General features: G+C 44.4%; 1 protein-coding gene across 7 annotated transcripts in view; it reads right to left on the bottom strand.

The window, feature by feature from the left end:
* Positions 1-14727, bottom strand: part of ablim1b (actin binding LIM protein 1b) — a 279577-nt gene that overhangs the window by 160747 nt on the left and 104103 nt on the right. For all 7 annotated transcript variants that reach the window (XM_041209206.1, XM_041209211.1, XM_041209207.1 and 4 more), the window contains one exon: positions 11347-11456. In XM_041209206.1, coding sequence (XP_041065140.1) covers positions 11347-11456 — 110 coding nt within the window. The remainder of the gene's footprint in view (positions 1-11346; positions 11457-14727) is intronic.

Below are 14727 nucleotides of genomic sequence, written 5' to 3'. Positions count from 1 at the left end.
TAAAGAAAGTAGGAAGAAACTTAAGCAAGGAGTCTGGAGGGCTAAAAGGGGTCATGAAAAGTCACTGGCAACCAGGATTAAGAAAAATCCCAAGACCTTTAAACATATGTAAAAAGCAAGAGGGTAGCCAGGGAAAGAGTAGGCCCACTCAGGGACAGAGGTGGGAATCTGTGTGTGGAGCCAGAAGAAATGGGAGAGATACTAAATGAATACTTCTCATCAGTATTCACCAAAGAGAAGGACTTAGCGGTCGATTTGTCTAGGGAGGAGTGTGTAGATAGCCTGGATCATGTTGAGGTCAAAAAAGAGGTGTTAGGCATTTTGAAGAATATTAAGGTGGATAAGTCCCCAGGGCCAGATGGGATCTACCCCAGAGCACTGAGGGAGGCAAGGGAGGAGATGGCTGGGGCCTTGACAGAAATCTTTGTATCCTCACTGGCTACGGGTGAGGTCCCAGAGGACTAAAGAATGGCCAATGTTGTTCCATTGCTTAAGAAGGGTTGCAGGGATAATCCAGGAAATTACAGGCCGGTGAGCCTTACGTCAGTGGTAGAGAAATTATTGGAGAGGATTCTTCGTGACAGGATTTACTACCATTTGGAAGCAAATGGGCGTATTAGTGAGAGGCAGTATGGTTTTGTGAAGGGGAGGTCGTGTCTCACTAACTTGTTCGAGTTTTTCGAGGAAGTGACAAAGATGATCGACAATGGAAGGGCACTGGATGTTATATACATGGATTTCAGTAAGGCAGACTGGTACAGAAGGTAAAGTCGCACAGGATCAGAGGTGAGCCGGCAAAATGGATACAGAATTGGCTTGGTCATAGAAGACAGAGGGTAGCAGTGGTGCTTTTCTGAATGGAGAGCTGTGACTAGTGGATTTCCGCAGGGATCAGTGCTGGGACCTTTGCTGTTTGTAGTATACATAAATGATTTGGAGGAAAATGTAACTGGGCTAATTAGTAAGTTTGCAGACGACACTAAGGTTGGAGGAGTTACAGATAGTGAAGAGGATTGTCAAAGGATACAACGGGATATAGATCGGTTGGAGACTTGGGCAGAGAAATGGTAGATGGAGTTTAATCCGGACAAATGCAAGGTAATGAATTTTGGAAGGTCTAGTACAGGCAGGGATTATACAATAAATGGCAGAACCCTTAAGTGCATTGATGGGCAGAGACAGGTCACTGAAAGTGGCAATGCAGGTGGATAAGGTAGTCAAGAAGGCATATGGCATGCTTGCCTTCATCAGCAGGGGTATTGAGTATAAAAGCTGGGAAGTCACGCTGCAGCTGTATAGAACCTTGGTTAGGCCACACTTGGAATACTGCGTGCAATTTTGGTCACCACATTACCAGAAGGATATGGAGGGGTTGGAGAGGGTGCAGAAGAGGTTTACCAGGATGCTGCCTGGTCTGGAGGTTATTAGCCATGAGGAGAAGTTGGAGAAACTCGGATTGTTCTCACTGGAGCAACGGAGATTGAGGGGCGACTTGATAGAAGTTTACAAAATTATGAGTGGCAATGGACAGAGTAGATAGTCAGAAGCTTTTTCCCAGGGTGGAAGAGTCAATTACTAGGGGACATAGATTTATGGTGAGAGGAGAAAACTATAGAGGAGATGTGCGGGGCAAGTTTTTTACGCAGAGGGTAGTGAGTGTCTGGAATTCGCTGCCAGAGGAGGTGGTGGAAGCAGGTACGATAGTGGTGTTTAAGAGGCAGCTTGACAAATACATGAATAGAATGGGAATAGAGGGATACAGATCCCGGAGGTGCAAAATACTTTAGTTGAAGGGCAATATGATCAGCGTAGGCTTGGAGGGGGGAAGGGCCTGTTCCTGTGCTGTACTTTCCTTTGTTCTTTGTACACATTAAGGCGAGTAAAATAAAAAATTCCTACCTTTCCATCACCCCTAGCAGTCCCTTTAATTCTGATTAGTTCGCAGTGGATTCGAAAAACTTGACTAGTACATTCATGAACCTCTTCATACTGGCATCCTGGGCACTCAGAGGTCACCAGCTTCCAAATTAGCAGCAGCTGTCGTGGCGGGGGGGGGGGGGGGGGGGGGGGGGGGGGGGGGGGGGGGGGGCAGGGTGGTGTTTGGACATGGAACACTGCTGCAAACAAAAAAAGTAACATGGGTGGAACTTTTAGGCACAATGAACAGTGCCTTTCCTTTATTAAAAGTAAAAGTAAGCCCCATGTTTGATAAATATTGCTAATAAGCAAAAAACAGTATGGATGCAAAGCTATGCCTGGTTCTTTTAAAAGGTATAGTGTGTGCATAATGTATTGTATAATGAACTGAGGGGTGAACTGTAAACCTGTACAGCCAAGGACTGGACTACAGTAGGTACACAGGATACAGCTTGTGTAACACAAACAATGAGCTGAAGTTTATGGGGCAGCTGACTGGTTGTCTACCATGGAGTGAAAAGCAGCCTTAACAAGCTGAGGCTTGCACTTCCACCCCTCACTCAAAGGAAGTCCCACCCTCGAGAGCCGTTGGCCAATCAGTACCAGCAACGCAAGAACTGAGTAGTGGGTGATGCTCGGACTGCAAGGAGTCCCCAGGATGAAGAGGATATGGCCACCGGAGAATGGTAAGTCTGGGGTTTTGGACGGGGTGGGATTGGGGGCCTAGGGAGCAGGATGAAGTGAGGGGGGCCGGGGGGGTAGACAAGTTTTGAAGGCTAGGCAGGGAAGCACACAGGGAGAATTCTAAGTTAGGGTGGGGTGCCCCCAATGAACACAGAGCATCCCCTCCCCCCAAAGGAAATAACCCCCTTCTTTCCCAACCTTTCACCAAGTTTGATAAAAAAAACAGCATGCCCATTCTGGACCACCTTCCACTGGCGGCAGAGGTGGACTTAGACCCTTAAGTTCCCAATAACTGGTCTAAGGGCAGGTGGCCTAGGGGGCACAATTGCTCCCATATTATAGGGACTGAGTCTGGGATGGGCAGGAAGACTCTGGGCTGGCCACCCAATTTATTTTACATGCCCCTCCCCCCACCGAAAACAACTGGGGAAGGGGAGCAAAAATCCAGCCCAATGCTTCTGCCTTCAGTGTCTCTAGTTGAAAACAGAACTGTGAGCGAGTGGGTCTGAACACAGGGGGCGATATCGTCCCAGATTTGCATTAAGCATAGTAGCAGCTGAGAAAAAGGACATTTTATTTGCCGGCCACAATGGCAGCTTTTCACACCATATTGTCCCATTCCCACCTCATTAATTTGCAGCCACAGGAAACACGCGGTCTTGCTGGTGGGTGGCCTCTGAGTCACCACCATGCCAATACCTCACTGTTTTATCACTCTGGGTGCCATATCTAAACTGCAGCCCACACAGTTCCAGTGAAGACATGACCCTTAAAGCCAAGAAGAGTTCAGTAACCCATCACTGGAATGCCTTTTGGAGGCGCAGCATGAAGTCCTCCACCCCCGTTCGGGCTGCAGGAGGTCTGGCAATCTCACCACTCCAGCTTTGGAGGCGGTGGCAATGTTGGTCACTGCTAATGCTGCACACCAAAGGTTGGCCATCCAGTGCAGAAAGAGAATGAATGTACTCATCCGTGCCGTCAAGGTCAGGCGGCCATCACTCTAAACTCTCACACTCACAAGACCATCAAACATTCACTGGTATCTCATTAACTGCCAGCTTAAGGGACACACCACTCAGTCTCTCACACACGCCCTCACATCTCCATCTGGCCTCATCTGCTCTGGAGACTACCTCCTCAGCCCTCACCATCTTGAGGCCACTTGCACAGATTAACATGTGCCCCCACACACAACCTGAGATACCCACTTCCCCAGTGCAGTCCTTGTTCTGCAGCCTCTTCCCTTGCCTGAGGCCATTTCTCCCCCTTCCCCAAGCAAGCCCTAGCCTTGCAGCTGTTGAAAAGCCACCCCTGTCTTATGGCTGGTTTGGTAGGTAGAGACCTGCCCACAAGCATCCCTAAAAGTGATGTGGTGCTGCCTGCTAAGCCTGGGGCTATGACCTGAGTGCTCCACGAAGCAAGGTAGGCAAACCAACGTCGAAGTTCCGAGTGAAGTGCAGCTCCCCAGGTGCATGTTGCTTATATACAGTTGTGAAACATGTCATGTGCCTGGATGAAACATTTGTTCCAATTATGATGTTGCACTTCAACTGGTATCTTAAAAAAAAATGAATCTATCAAAATATTCAGGTTATAAATTCTAATGTGTGAATGCATTTTACACAAATGACATCCAGCCAAACCTTATTATTTCATACTCAGTGTCTCGACAGATCTGTCTAAGTGCAGCACCAAAATCACTATACACCACATGTGAGCGCACTGAAAGATTGAGTGCCTCCCACTGCTGACTTGACTCACATGACATGGTGGGGGCAAAGTACAATGTGTGATAAATCTTATGATGAGCGTTTTTAGTTATTTTGACCTTTCTGATAATTATAAGGGAAGAAAAGTCAATGGGAGTTGTTTTTGTTCAATTACTCCCTCTGTCCAATTAAAAATAATAGACATGCCGTAATATTAATGTCATTTTGTAGAAATGTCAACTTAATTGCCTCCTGGAAACTCGGTTCGTTCTCATTACAAGCCCAAACCAATGACACCGCCACCCCCATAATGTGGGTCCTACAGATAGGAATGGGGGATGGGCAAGTGGGTGTGTTCAACTAACAGACTTGGTAGTTATTTGAAAGCTGACCAATACCAGAAAATCAGCTGGCCAATCAGCATCCCCTGCTACAAGTGTGATCTCCTAGGGTTGTGCAATTCTGGGTCAACTGTCAATCAATTGGTTCCGAATTTGAAAGGTTACTGTTGCCATTTGAAGCTTCTCTTTGTTAAAAGGCTAACTTTAGAATGCTGAGTGTTGCATGCAGCCTAAAGTATGATCATTTTTTTCCACAATAATATCACAAATGACAGATACACATGAAACTCATTTTGATAGCTAAATGTTCTGCAAGTGTGCTTCTCTCTCTGTTGAAACCCCATGTGTTAATAAAATTTGCTTATGAGTCATAGAATAGTTACTGCACTGAAGGAAGCCATTTGGCCCATCATGTCCATGCTCACTCTTTGCAGGGGCAATTCATCTAGTCTCATGACCCTGCTATTTCCTATTTTTATTATTATGGGCTGCATTTTACAGGTAACAGTGGTCTCCACTCCTCTGGCTAAAAAGTCGGCGTGGAACCCACCCAGGGGAAGTACGATATCCCACTGTCATTTAACAGTCAATTGGCCATGAAGAGGCTGGGGGTGGGATTTTTGCCCCTCAGGAACAGGAAGTCCCACCTCTGGGAGCTGCCAGACAATCAGAGGGCTGGCAGCTTTGTGGTCCTAACAGTGTCAGGCAGGAGTGGTGGCCACTGCTGGGACTACAGGCAGTCTCAAGGGAGACCATCACTGGAACCAGACACCAGTAAGTGGGGAGGATTTCATCAGAGTCAGGTTGACAGACCCCAGTGAGGGGGCGGGGGAGGTGGTTGACGAACCAGGTTTGAGAGGTTGGTGGGGGTAAAGGAGGAAGTGTGATATTGGGGGCAGGGATGCCTCCGATGGGCACCGGGGATCTGCAAAGGAGATTTCCCCTTGCCCAACACCAGCCTGTGCAGCTGAGGCTGCTGGGCTTCCAACATTGGCCACTTAAGGGCATCAATAGTCTCAAGGACAGGCTGGTCATCTGACACCTCCATAGTCCTGGTTGGGGGTACGTGGATGGGTAGGCAGCAGGAGAGCCAAGCACTGGATTTTGTGACTCTCTCTCCCCTTCGAACCCGGTGGCAGGGGAATGTAAAATCCAATCCTATGTGCATTACATTAACAATAATTAATTACAATGACATGAAGAATGTGCAAAATGGAATACTCTTTAATGCTATTATCATTGGATATTTGTTAAACAATGCTCCCCGTATCCTTTCTACAAAAGATCTTTTTCTTTATCTTTTTTCTGAAGGCAAAAACTCCCACTGGGATACAGTTCTGTGGACACTGGTTTGCCTCTGCCAGATCATCTAACTGACCATTTGTCATATGCAACATTAGATACGGAGTGTCAGTAGGATATTAAACACAGAAAGCATTACACCTTGAGCCCAATCTCATCCTCTCCCAGTATCTGCTTTCCTATAGAAGTCAGGACAATGATAAGAGATTGCTTTTTAATTATCTATTCATGTTATTGTTGCTATGAATAATATTCTGTGTTGGCTCTTATCAAGACTCTAACATGATCTGAATTCTGTTTCCTAACACACAAAACAACTAGAAAGTAATAACAACAATTTTCACTATTTTTAATGTTGTTCCATTATTCACACAAAATGCACTGTTCCTGAAGTGACACAATGTGATACTAATATATTTATCTGAAATTGATATTGCTGTTGCTTTACTGGAGAAGTTTACTGGTTGGATGATCCAAACGTCATGCACCAGTGTCCCACAGAGTCATAATGACTGGTGATTGAAAGCTGCACATTGAATGCCGTAGAGAGAAAGAAAGCGAGATACTGAGATAGAAAGGCAGAGGCAGAGGGGCAGAGGGGCAGACAGACTGAGTCATAAAGGTAGTGAGTGAAATTCATCTTTTAATGAGTGTATAAGATTTAGGCCATGTAGGTCTACAATCACAATTGTTTTGGACAAGCTTTTTTTGTAGCAGATAGTCAGATAGATACTGTGCGTTATCTGGCAAATGATTATTCCTGGGCCGGTACTAAAACACATATATGATATTTTCCATGTTTCATACTTAAGTTATGTAAATTGACTGCCATAATTCCTTACTTTATAACAGTGATAGCAGTTCCAAAGTACCTCACTATTTGGGAAAAGTTTTGGAGTGTGCTTCGGATATGAAAGGTGTTATATAAATGTAAACTCTTTCTTGTAATATTATGGAAAATTTAAGTTGTAACATTTCATATTTTCACCATTAAGGGGTGCAATTGCCTTTCATGCAGTGCAACTTCAGAATGATGTGAAACAGAGGTTTGAGTCAAAACTTATGTTCTGTTTGTGAACAGATCCCTCTGGAAACTTTTCTGGTGTAATATTGAAAATTGTCAGTTGGCAACTGTGCGCATACAGACTGGAAAAATATTTTATCCAATTTGATTAATAGAGTGAAGCTAATTCACAAAGAAGTGACTTTATGGGCTTTTACCCTCACACATCTGTCTTGCCTTTCTCAAGAGTTAACTGCATAAAGGAAGCTCAAAGGTGTCCCCCAACTGTGATAAAAAAAATATGCAAAGCTATCAGCTACACTTCTCCATACCAGTGCATGCTCAAGAATTCTGGCCAGGGTGATTTTGGTATTAGTAACCGAGATTGTGAAGCAGTCTTATCCTATATTTACAAATGGAGCTTGGCTGAACTTCTTGTATGTTGTGATGCAGAAGAGCACACTATTATAATTCACAGGCAGATGATGACATTATATCTGATTATTTAGATTATTTTGTTTATAAAAATATATACTGTTCTTTAAAATTATGCATCTCTGTTTTGTGAATACATAAATGAGGCCCTTTCTTCATTCTGTGAAACCACAAAGTTCCTAATGTATGCACAACTATTCCAATGTATTTTCATTGTGATACCATACAACAAAATTGTCCATTAATTGTACAAGAACTTCTTTAGGAAAAGATAGCATGCACTTATAAATAACAGTAAATGCTGGAAACATTCAGCAGAACAGGCAGTATCTCTGAAGAGAGAAATAGAATTAATGCTTTATGTCAAAGGCCTTTCATCAAAAGTTCATGAGAGATTATTGACCTGAAACATTAACTTGGTTCCTCTCAATAGATGCTGCCTCACCTGCTGAGTGTTTCCAGCATTTTCTGTTTTCATTTTAGAGATCCAGTATCCATGGGTATTTTGCTTTTTGTTTTAGAGTAGGGACTTTCTTCTGTTACAAAGAAAGGAACAGGAGCAAATTTTCTTGAAAAATTAACTAATGCAGCTAAAAATTAGATTATGTTTAATAGAATTTTCAATATGGAATAGATATTCAGATAAAATTTTAGTACATGACCTTGCCCTAAAGCCATCTGTCCCCAACAATGATTTAGTCATTCTGATTTTCATTTATTAGCCTTATCAATGTAAATTTTACATTGTAAGTTGTAAGTTTCTGGTTTGAATATGATTGATTTAGGTACAGTAGGGTTGGGATTATGCCATTGGGCTGCTAATCCAGAGGCCTGGATCAATGATTCAACAAGTTTAAATTCATCACAGCAGGTGGCGAATTTAAATTCAGCTAATAAATCTGGACTAAAAAGCTAGTATCAGTAATGGTGACCATATAATACTGCATGATTATAAAAATCTATCTGTTTCACTAATATCTTTCAGGAAAATAAATCTTCCATTCTTATCCAGTCTGACCTACTTGTGGTTCCAGCAATGTAGTGACTCATAATTGCTCTCTGAAGTGGCCTAATAAGCCACTCAGTTAAGGGCAGTTAGGGATGGACAATAAATGCAGGCCTTGCCGGCGGGGAGGAAATTAGAAATTGGTGACCCATTTCACTGTTGAATGTGGACTATAAGATTCTGTCCAAGGTCTTTGCCAATCAGGTCAAGTCCGCTCTGGAATTAGTGATCCACCCTGGCTAGACCTGCACTGTGCCGGGCAGGAAGATCTCTGACAGCCTCGCGCTGCTCAGGGATACGATTGCCTATGTGCAAGACAAGGGTGTGGACACCTGCCTCATCAGCCTGGATCAGGAGAAGGCCTTTGACAGAATATCGCACACCCTACTTTTATGGTGGATGTGCTCTCCAAAATGGGGTTTGGGGAGGGAATTCGCAATTGGACTCAACTGCTCTACACTAACGTCAGTAGTGCAGTCTCAATCAATGGGTGGGAATCAGATAGCTTTCCTATTAAACGTGGAGTCAGGCAGGGCTGCCCTCTCTCCCCTGTCCTTTTTGTGTGTTGCATAGAATCCTTTGCTGAGTCCATCAGGAAGGAACTGGGCATAAGAGGAGTGACAATCCCAGGCAGTGGAGGCACTCAGGTCAAAGCCTCCCTGTACATGGACGATGTCACCGTCTTCTGCTCAGATCCGCTGTCGGTGCACAGACTGATCCACATCTGCGACCATTTCGAACTGGCCTCGGGAGCCAAGGTAATTCTTGGGAAGAGTGAGGCCATGTTCTTTGGGAACTGGGCTGACCAATCCTTTGTCCCCTTCACCGTCAGGGCTGACGACCTGAAGGTGCTGGGGAGTTGGTTCAGAGGGACCGGGGCGTGTGTTAGAAACTGGAAGGAGCAAGTGTCTATGGTGCAAAGAAAACTGAGCATGTGGGAACGACGCTCCCTCTCCATTGCGGGTAAGAATCTGGTCATCAGGTGTGAGGCACTCTCACTGTTGCTGTACATGGCGCAGGTCTGGCCCATTCCAGACTCCTGCACGATGGCAATCACCCGAGCCATCTTTCGCTTTATCTGGAGGTCGAAAATGGATCATGTCCGCAGAGACGCGATGTACAAGCCTCTAGATAAAGGGGGAAAAAAATGTGTCCAACATCGCCCTCATACTGATGTCCACCTTTGTGTGCGGCTGCATCAAGCTGTGCATAGACCCTCGGTACGCAAACACCAAGTGTCACTACGTGCTGAGGTTCTACCTGTCCCCGGTATTGTGAAGGATGGGTCTGGCCACGCTGCCGCGGAACGCTCCAAGTAGTTGGACCGTGCCATACCACCTGTCCCTCGTGGAAAAGTTTATGCAGAGAAACACCTTCGACCACAAGTCCATCAGGCAATGGTCAGCACGTAACGTCTCAGAGGCCCTGCAGAAAAAGGAGATGGTGGATCCTGTGGGATGGTACCCCGAGCAGACTGTCAAAGTCATTTGACAGAATGCCTCATCGTCAGAACTTTCCAACAAGCACCAAGACATAGTTTGGCTGATGGTGAGAAAGGCCCTCCCTGTCAGATCCTTCCAACACGCCAGGAGTATCAACCCCTCTGCATGTTGCCCTTGAGGTGGCTGTGGTGGTGACGAGACCATTGTGCACTTCCTTGTGGATTGTGCCTTTGCAAAGAAGGTCTGGAGAGAGATGCAGTGGTTTCTGTCGAGGTTCATCCCAAGCAGTTCTGTGATACAGCTCTATGGGCTGTTCCCAGGAACACACACCAAGACAAACATCAACTGCAGCTGGAGGATCATCAATTTGGTGAAAGACGCTCTTTAGTTTGCCCGAAACTTGTTGGTCTTCCAGTGCAAAAAGTTGTCCACGACCGAGTGTTGCAGACTGGCACATTCCAAGGTCCAGGACTATGTGCTGAGGGACACACTAAAGCTTGGACAGCCGCCGCAAAGGCGCAACGGGGAAAGGTCGCTGTCTAGAACCTTTCTGCTACAGTGCACCGAGGGACTAGGAACTGTTGAGAGCCCCTTGGGCTGCACAGCTCAAAATGAATGTAAGCATTGAATACTAATTGTATTATAATTGTAGTGAAGCTCCTCAGAGTGCAACTTGATGTATGTTGACAACTCCAATACCATTGTCTGATTGTCTGCATTGACCATATTGAAATGATTGTAATATTCATTGATTGTATTAATGCACCTTGTGATACATGTGTAAAAGTTGAATCTGATTGTACTTTTGTGATTGTGATTTTGAAATGTTTTGGAATGTTCTTCCAGATATTTTATGAATAAAGTATATTTTTCAAAAAAAATAAATAAATAAATGCAGGCCTTGCTGGCAATGCCCACATTCTATGAATGAATAAAAAAATAGGCATACTAAACGCTTTATATATAATTGGTATCTAGTATTTACTTGTTGAGAAATTGTTTCAACAGGATTTCAAAAATAACAATTTGAAATTTTGCAGTATTTGGTGTTTATACAAAGTCAATTGGGGATGGGCAATAAATGCTGGCTGAGCAATGCCCACATCCCATAAACGAATTTAAAAAAAAAATACAAGGTCAGAAGTTCCAATAACTAGTATCTGGGACCAAAATCTACTGGTTAGTGAATTAATTCAATGACCAGGCAGCCATTGGTTCCCACTGATCTAAGCAGCATTTCCTAATCTTCCTGACTAAATTATGGATAAGGTACTGAAAAAACAAAGGAAACAATTATTAAATCACCACTAGTCAGCAAACACTAATCTTTTAACTCATGTACCTGGTACCACTGAGAATGAGGAACCTGTTCAGTTCATAGAGTGAAAGCTGAATATAAGTTATCAGGACAGCCAATGAATGTTGCATCTAACTGGCTGGATGCATTGCCATGGATTTCCCATTGCTATCTGAAGCTTTGGTGAAATTCTCCCCTATGTGTACTCACTGTTGCTACTGACAATTTCCTTGGGACTGGAAGACTTTGGCTGGGCACAGTGCTCACACAGACAGTCTTTTCCATTGAAAGTCACACGGTCCCCTGCTGGAAAAGGGCGCCTGGAAAACAGGAAGAAAAGGCATTGTTAATTACTGAATAACAGTGTGCAGCTAAATAAAAAAGCAAAAAAATTACTTCCTAAAAAATGTGCTACTCAACAGAAATAAAGATTTACATTTATATAAAACCTTTCACATCCTCAGGACACCCCAAACTTCAACGAAGTACTGTTGAACTATTAAAACTGTTGTAAAATCAGAAATGCTGCAGCCAATATGTGCACAGCAAGCTCCCACCAACAGCAATACGATATGCCAAATGATTGGTGGCATTGGTTGAGAGACATATCGAGCAGGGCACCAGGGAGAACTCTTCTTCTAAATAATGCCATTGGATGTTTTGCAATGAGACCAGATGCAGCATTGCATCCAATCCAAAAGATGGCACCTCCAAGAGCACAGCACTACCACAGCATTGCAATGAAAAGTCAGTCTAAACTTTGTGCTCAAGCCTCTGAGTGGAACTTGAACCTGCAACTTTTTTGGCTACGTACTGAGCCATAGGTGACATGACAATGAGCAAAATACATCACCATTTATAATGACAAGGCGGGGTTCTGTACTGGTTTCCCAATATCGCAGCAAAGAAAGACAACTTTCTGATATAACAGCGTCAGCTAAGGACTTTATTTCCCAATACTTTATTTCCCAATACGAGAGAAAGATACTATACTGCAAATAAGGACAGGAGAACTTCACTATCACCACTGTATGTAAGAACAAAAAGTTAATTCATTGATCTTCTTATGTTGGACAATGAGACTATAATGAAACAATTAGAATTTTTTTTTAAATGGTACTGTAAAAATTTGAACTGCTTGCTGAAAATTTATGATGGGGGCTTGATTTCAATTAAAAACAACAGGTGCAATGAACTGATGTGCCACAAGTCTACTGATTTATATTATCGAATAAAACTGACTTTTCCCAATGTACACAGATGAACCTAGGGCAGCCCGCCCACCCTCTCCCCATTTGAAGCCCTGAGGTTAAGATCCGCTTCCCACCCCGATGCAATTTTGATGCTGGCAAAAGGAGGTCAGGGATGGGGAGGAGGAAGCATGGCAGGTAAGCCTGCTTGGGCCACAGGCGGGAAGGGAGGGAGGTGCTTCCATCATTGACCTCCTTTCCCAATCACCTCCCCCCACCCATCTCCCCAAAGTCTGCCCCCTTGCCCCCGAGACGCCGGGATTTACCTTTGTCCTGGGCTCCCTTGCACTTAGAATCTGGGGACAGCCTGTAGTCGCAGCAGCGGCCAATCCCGGTGGCACTGCTGGGACTACAGAGCTTCCAGCCAATCAGATTTGCCAGCAGCTGTCTGGTACGTCTCCAGCCAATTAACACTCCGAGGAGCATTAAATGGCTGCAGGGCTACCGACATTGGCAGCGATAAATTCCCCCTTGACTTTTTTGGTGGCAGGACAGGGAAACTTCAACATCTGAAATATCCTGCCCATGCAGTTTACTATAGCAAGTTCCACTGTGATTGGGAAAATAAATTAGTGAATCTTACAGAATATTTGGAGTCTGATAATATTGTACTGAGCATTCTAGATACCAACTGTATATAAAGCAACACTTGAAAGTTAGTGTTGCATATAAATCAATTACTCAGTTCCATGATTGCAATTTAGGTTAAAAAACATGTTTTATCGGTATGATTTGTTTTAATAGAGCATAAAAACCTAGGGGCAGAATTTTGTTCTTGTCAGCAGGCTCAGCGAGATGGGCTGGAACGGTCAGAAAGCCGACCGCTGCCTGCGATCGGGGCTGAACCGCAATTTCACGCTGGTGGGTCAATTAAGGCTCGCCCAGTGTGAAACGGATGCTTCAGTGCTCAGTGGTGCCTGTGTGGGGTGGAGAAGGGGAAGATGTCAACAGCGCAAGTTTGTGCATGTGCGTGGGTGCACGCTGGAAAAGCTCCCTGAGGCACAGAGCTGCCTCATGGAGATGAAGTTATAAAACATGTCCCCTTATGTGACTCTGTCATATGAGCAGGGATTTGTTATTCAAGAAATGTTAAAAGTTTTATTTTATTTTTATTTGCTGTTGGAAACTTCATCCCGCCCGTGGATGTGGTTTCCTAAAAAACGCAAAGGCCGCTTGGCCTTTACGCCTGCCCACCAACCATAAGGTTGGATGGGCAGTGAAAAATTTCTTTCAACTATAACTTTAATGGCCTTTTAATTGTCGGAAGACATGCTGTTAGCTCCTGCACAATCCTGCCGACCAAAATATTGCATGAGTGCGCAATGACATCGGGATGCTCGTCCAACATCATCGCACGTCATTTTATGCTCGTTTGGGTCAGGCGCACATCTGCCCGACGAGCATTCTATTCTGGCCCAGGTGTGTGCAGTTCATATACCAGATGGACAGCAGTTGTAGATTATATGCATACATACTCAGAAGAGTGACAGAGCTTCAAATATATTGCCTGGTTCAACATGTACTAATGGGTAAGTTACATATTCTTTACTGACTGGATAAATCCAACTGATTTTAACTTATGTCATATCCCACCCAAAGCCAGTGAAAAGAGACAGCTAGTTAGTGAGGGGGAGGGGTAAGACAACGGAATATTGGGCAGTGGATGGTCCCCATCAGGGATCGCAGGAACAGTCCTCTGTATCCAACTAGGTGGCTGGAAAGAGGTTCAGGGCGACCTCACAGCCAGGAGCCCAGGGAGGGGAGGCCTACATTTTCCTTGGGCCCACAGGGAACATTGCAAAAAGGAAATTGGGTTATTTTTCCAGCCTTTTTCTGCCCCGGCTCCTCCTCCCGCTAGATGGTCTGTTGCTAAAATCAGAAACCCACAGGAAAGCAGCAAGTAATTCCGACTGATGATTTTAATTGCCCATCAACTCACTGGCATTTTTGAATATTCCATTACAGGCAGGGCATTAGAGAGCTGTGGATGCTGTATCATTGAACGTATTCAAAGCTGAGTTGGACAGATTTTTGGTCTATAAGGAAATCGAAGGTTACGGGGGACAGGCAGGAAAGTGGAATTGAGGCCACCACCAGATCAGTCATGATCTTATTGAATGGAAGAGCAAGCTTGATATGCTGAATGGCATATCCTGCTAGTTCTTACAATCCTATGAACTGTTGATAGAGTAAATAGGGATATCACTTCTGTTTGAACAGTCAGTGACTGAAGACCATCAATTTAACGTTATTACCAAGAGTGAGGAGAGAAGTTGGGAGAAATTTTCTCATGCAGTGTTTTGTTAGAACATGGAATGCCTTGCCACTGGGAACAGTTGAG

This window comes from Carcharodon carcharias, chromosome 17 (assembly GCF_017639515.1).
Source record: "Carcharodon carcharias isolate sCarCar2 chromosome 17, sCarCar2.pri, whole genome shotgun sequence".
NCBI lineage: Eukaryota > Metazoa > Chordata > Chondrichthyes > Lamniformes > Lamnidae > Carcharodon > Carcharodon carcharias.
The sequence above is the reverse complement of the archived record's forward strand: the minus strand, read 5'-3'. Positions and strand labels throughout refer to the sequence as shown.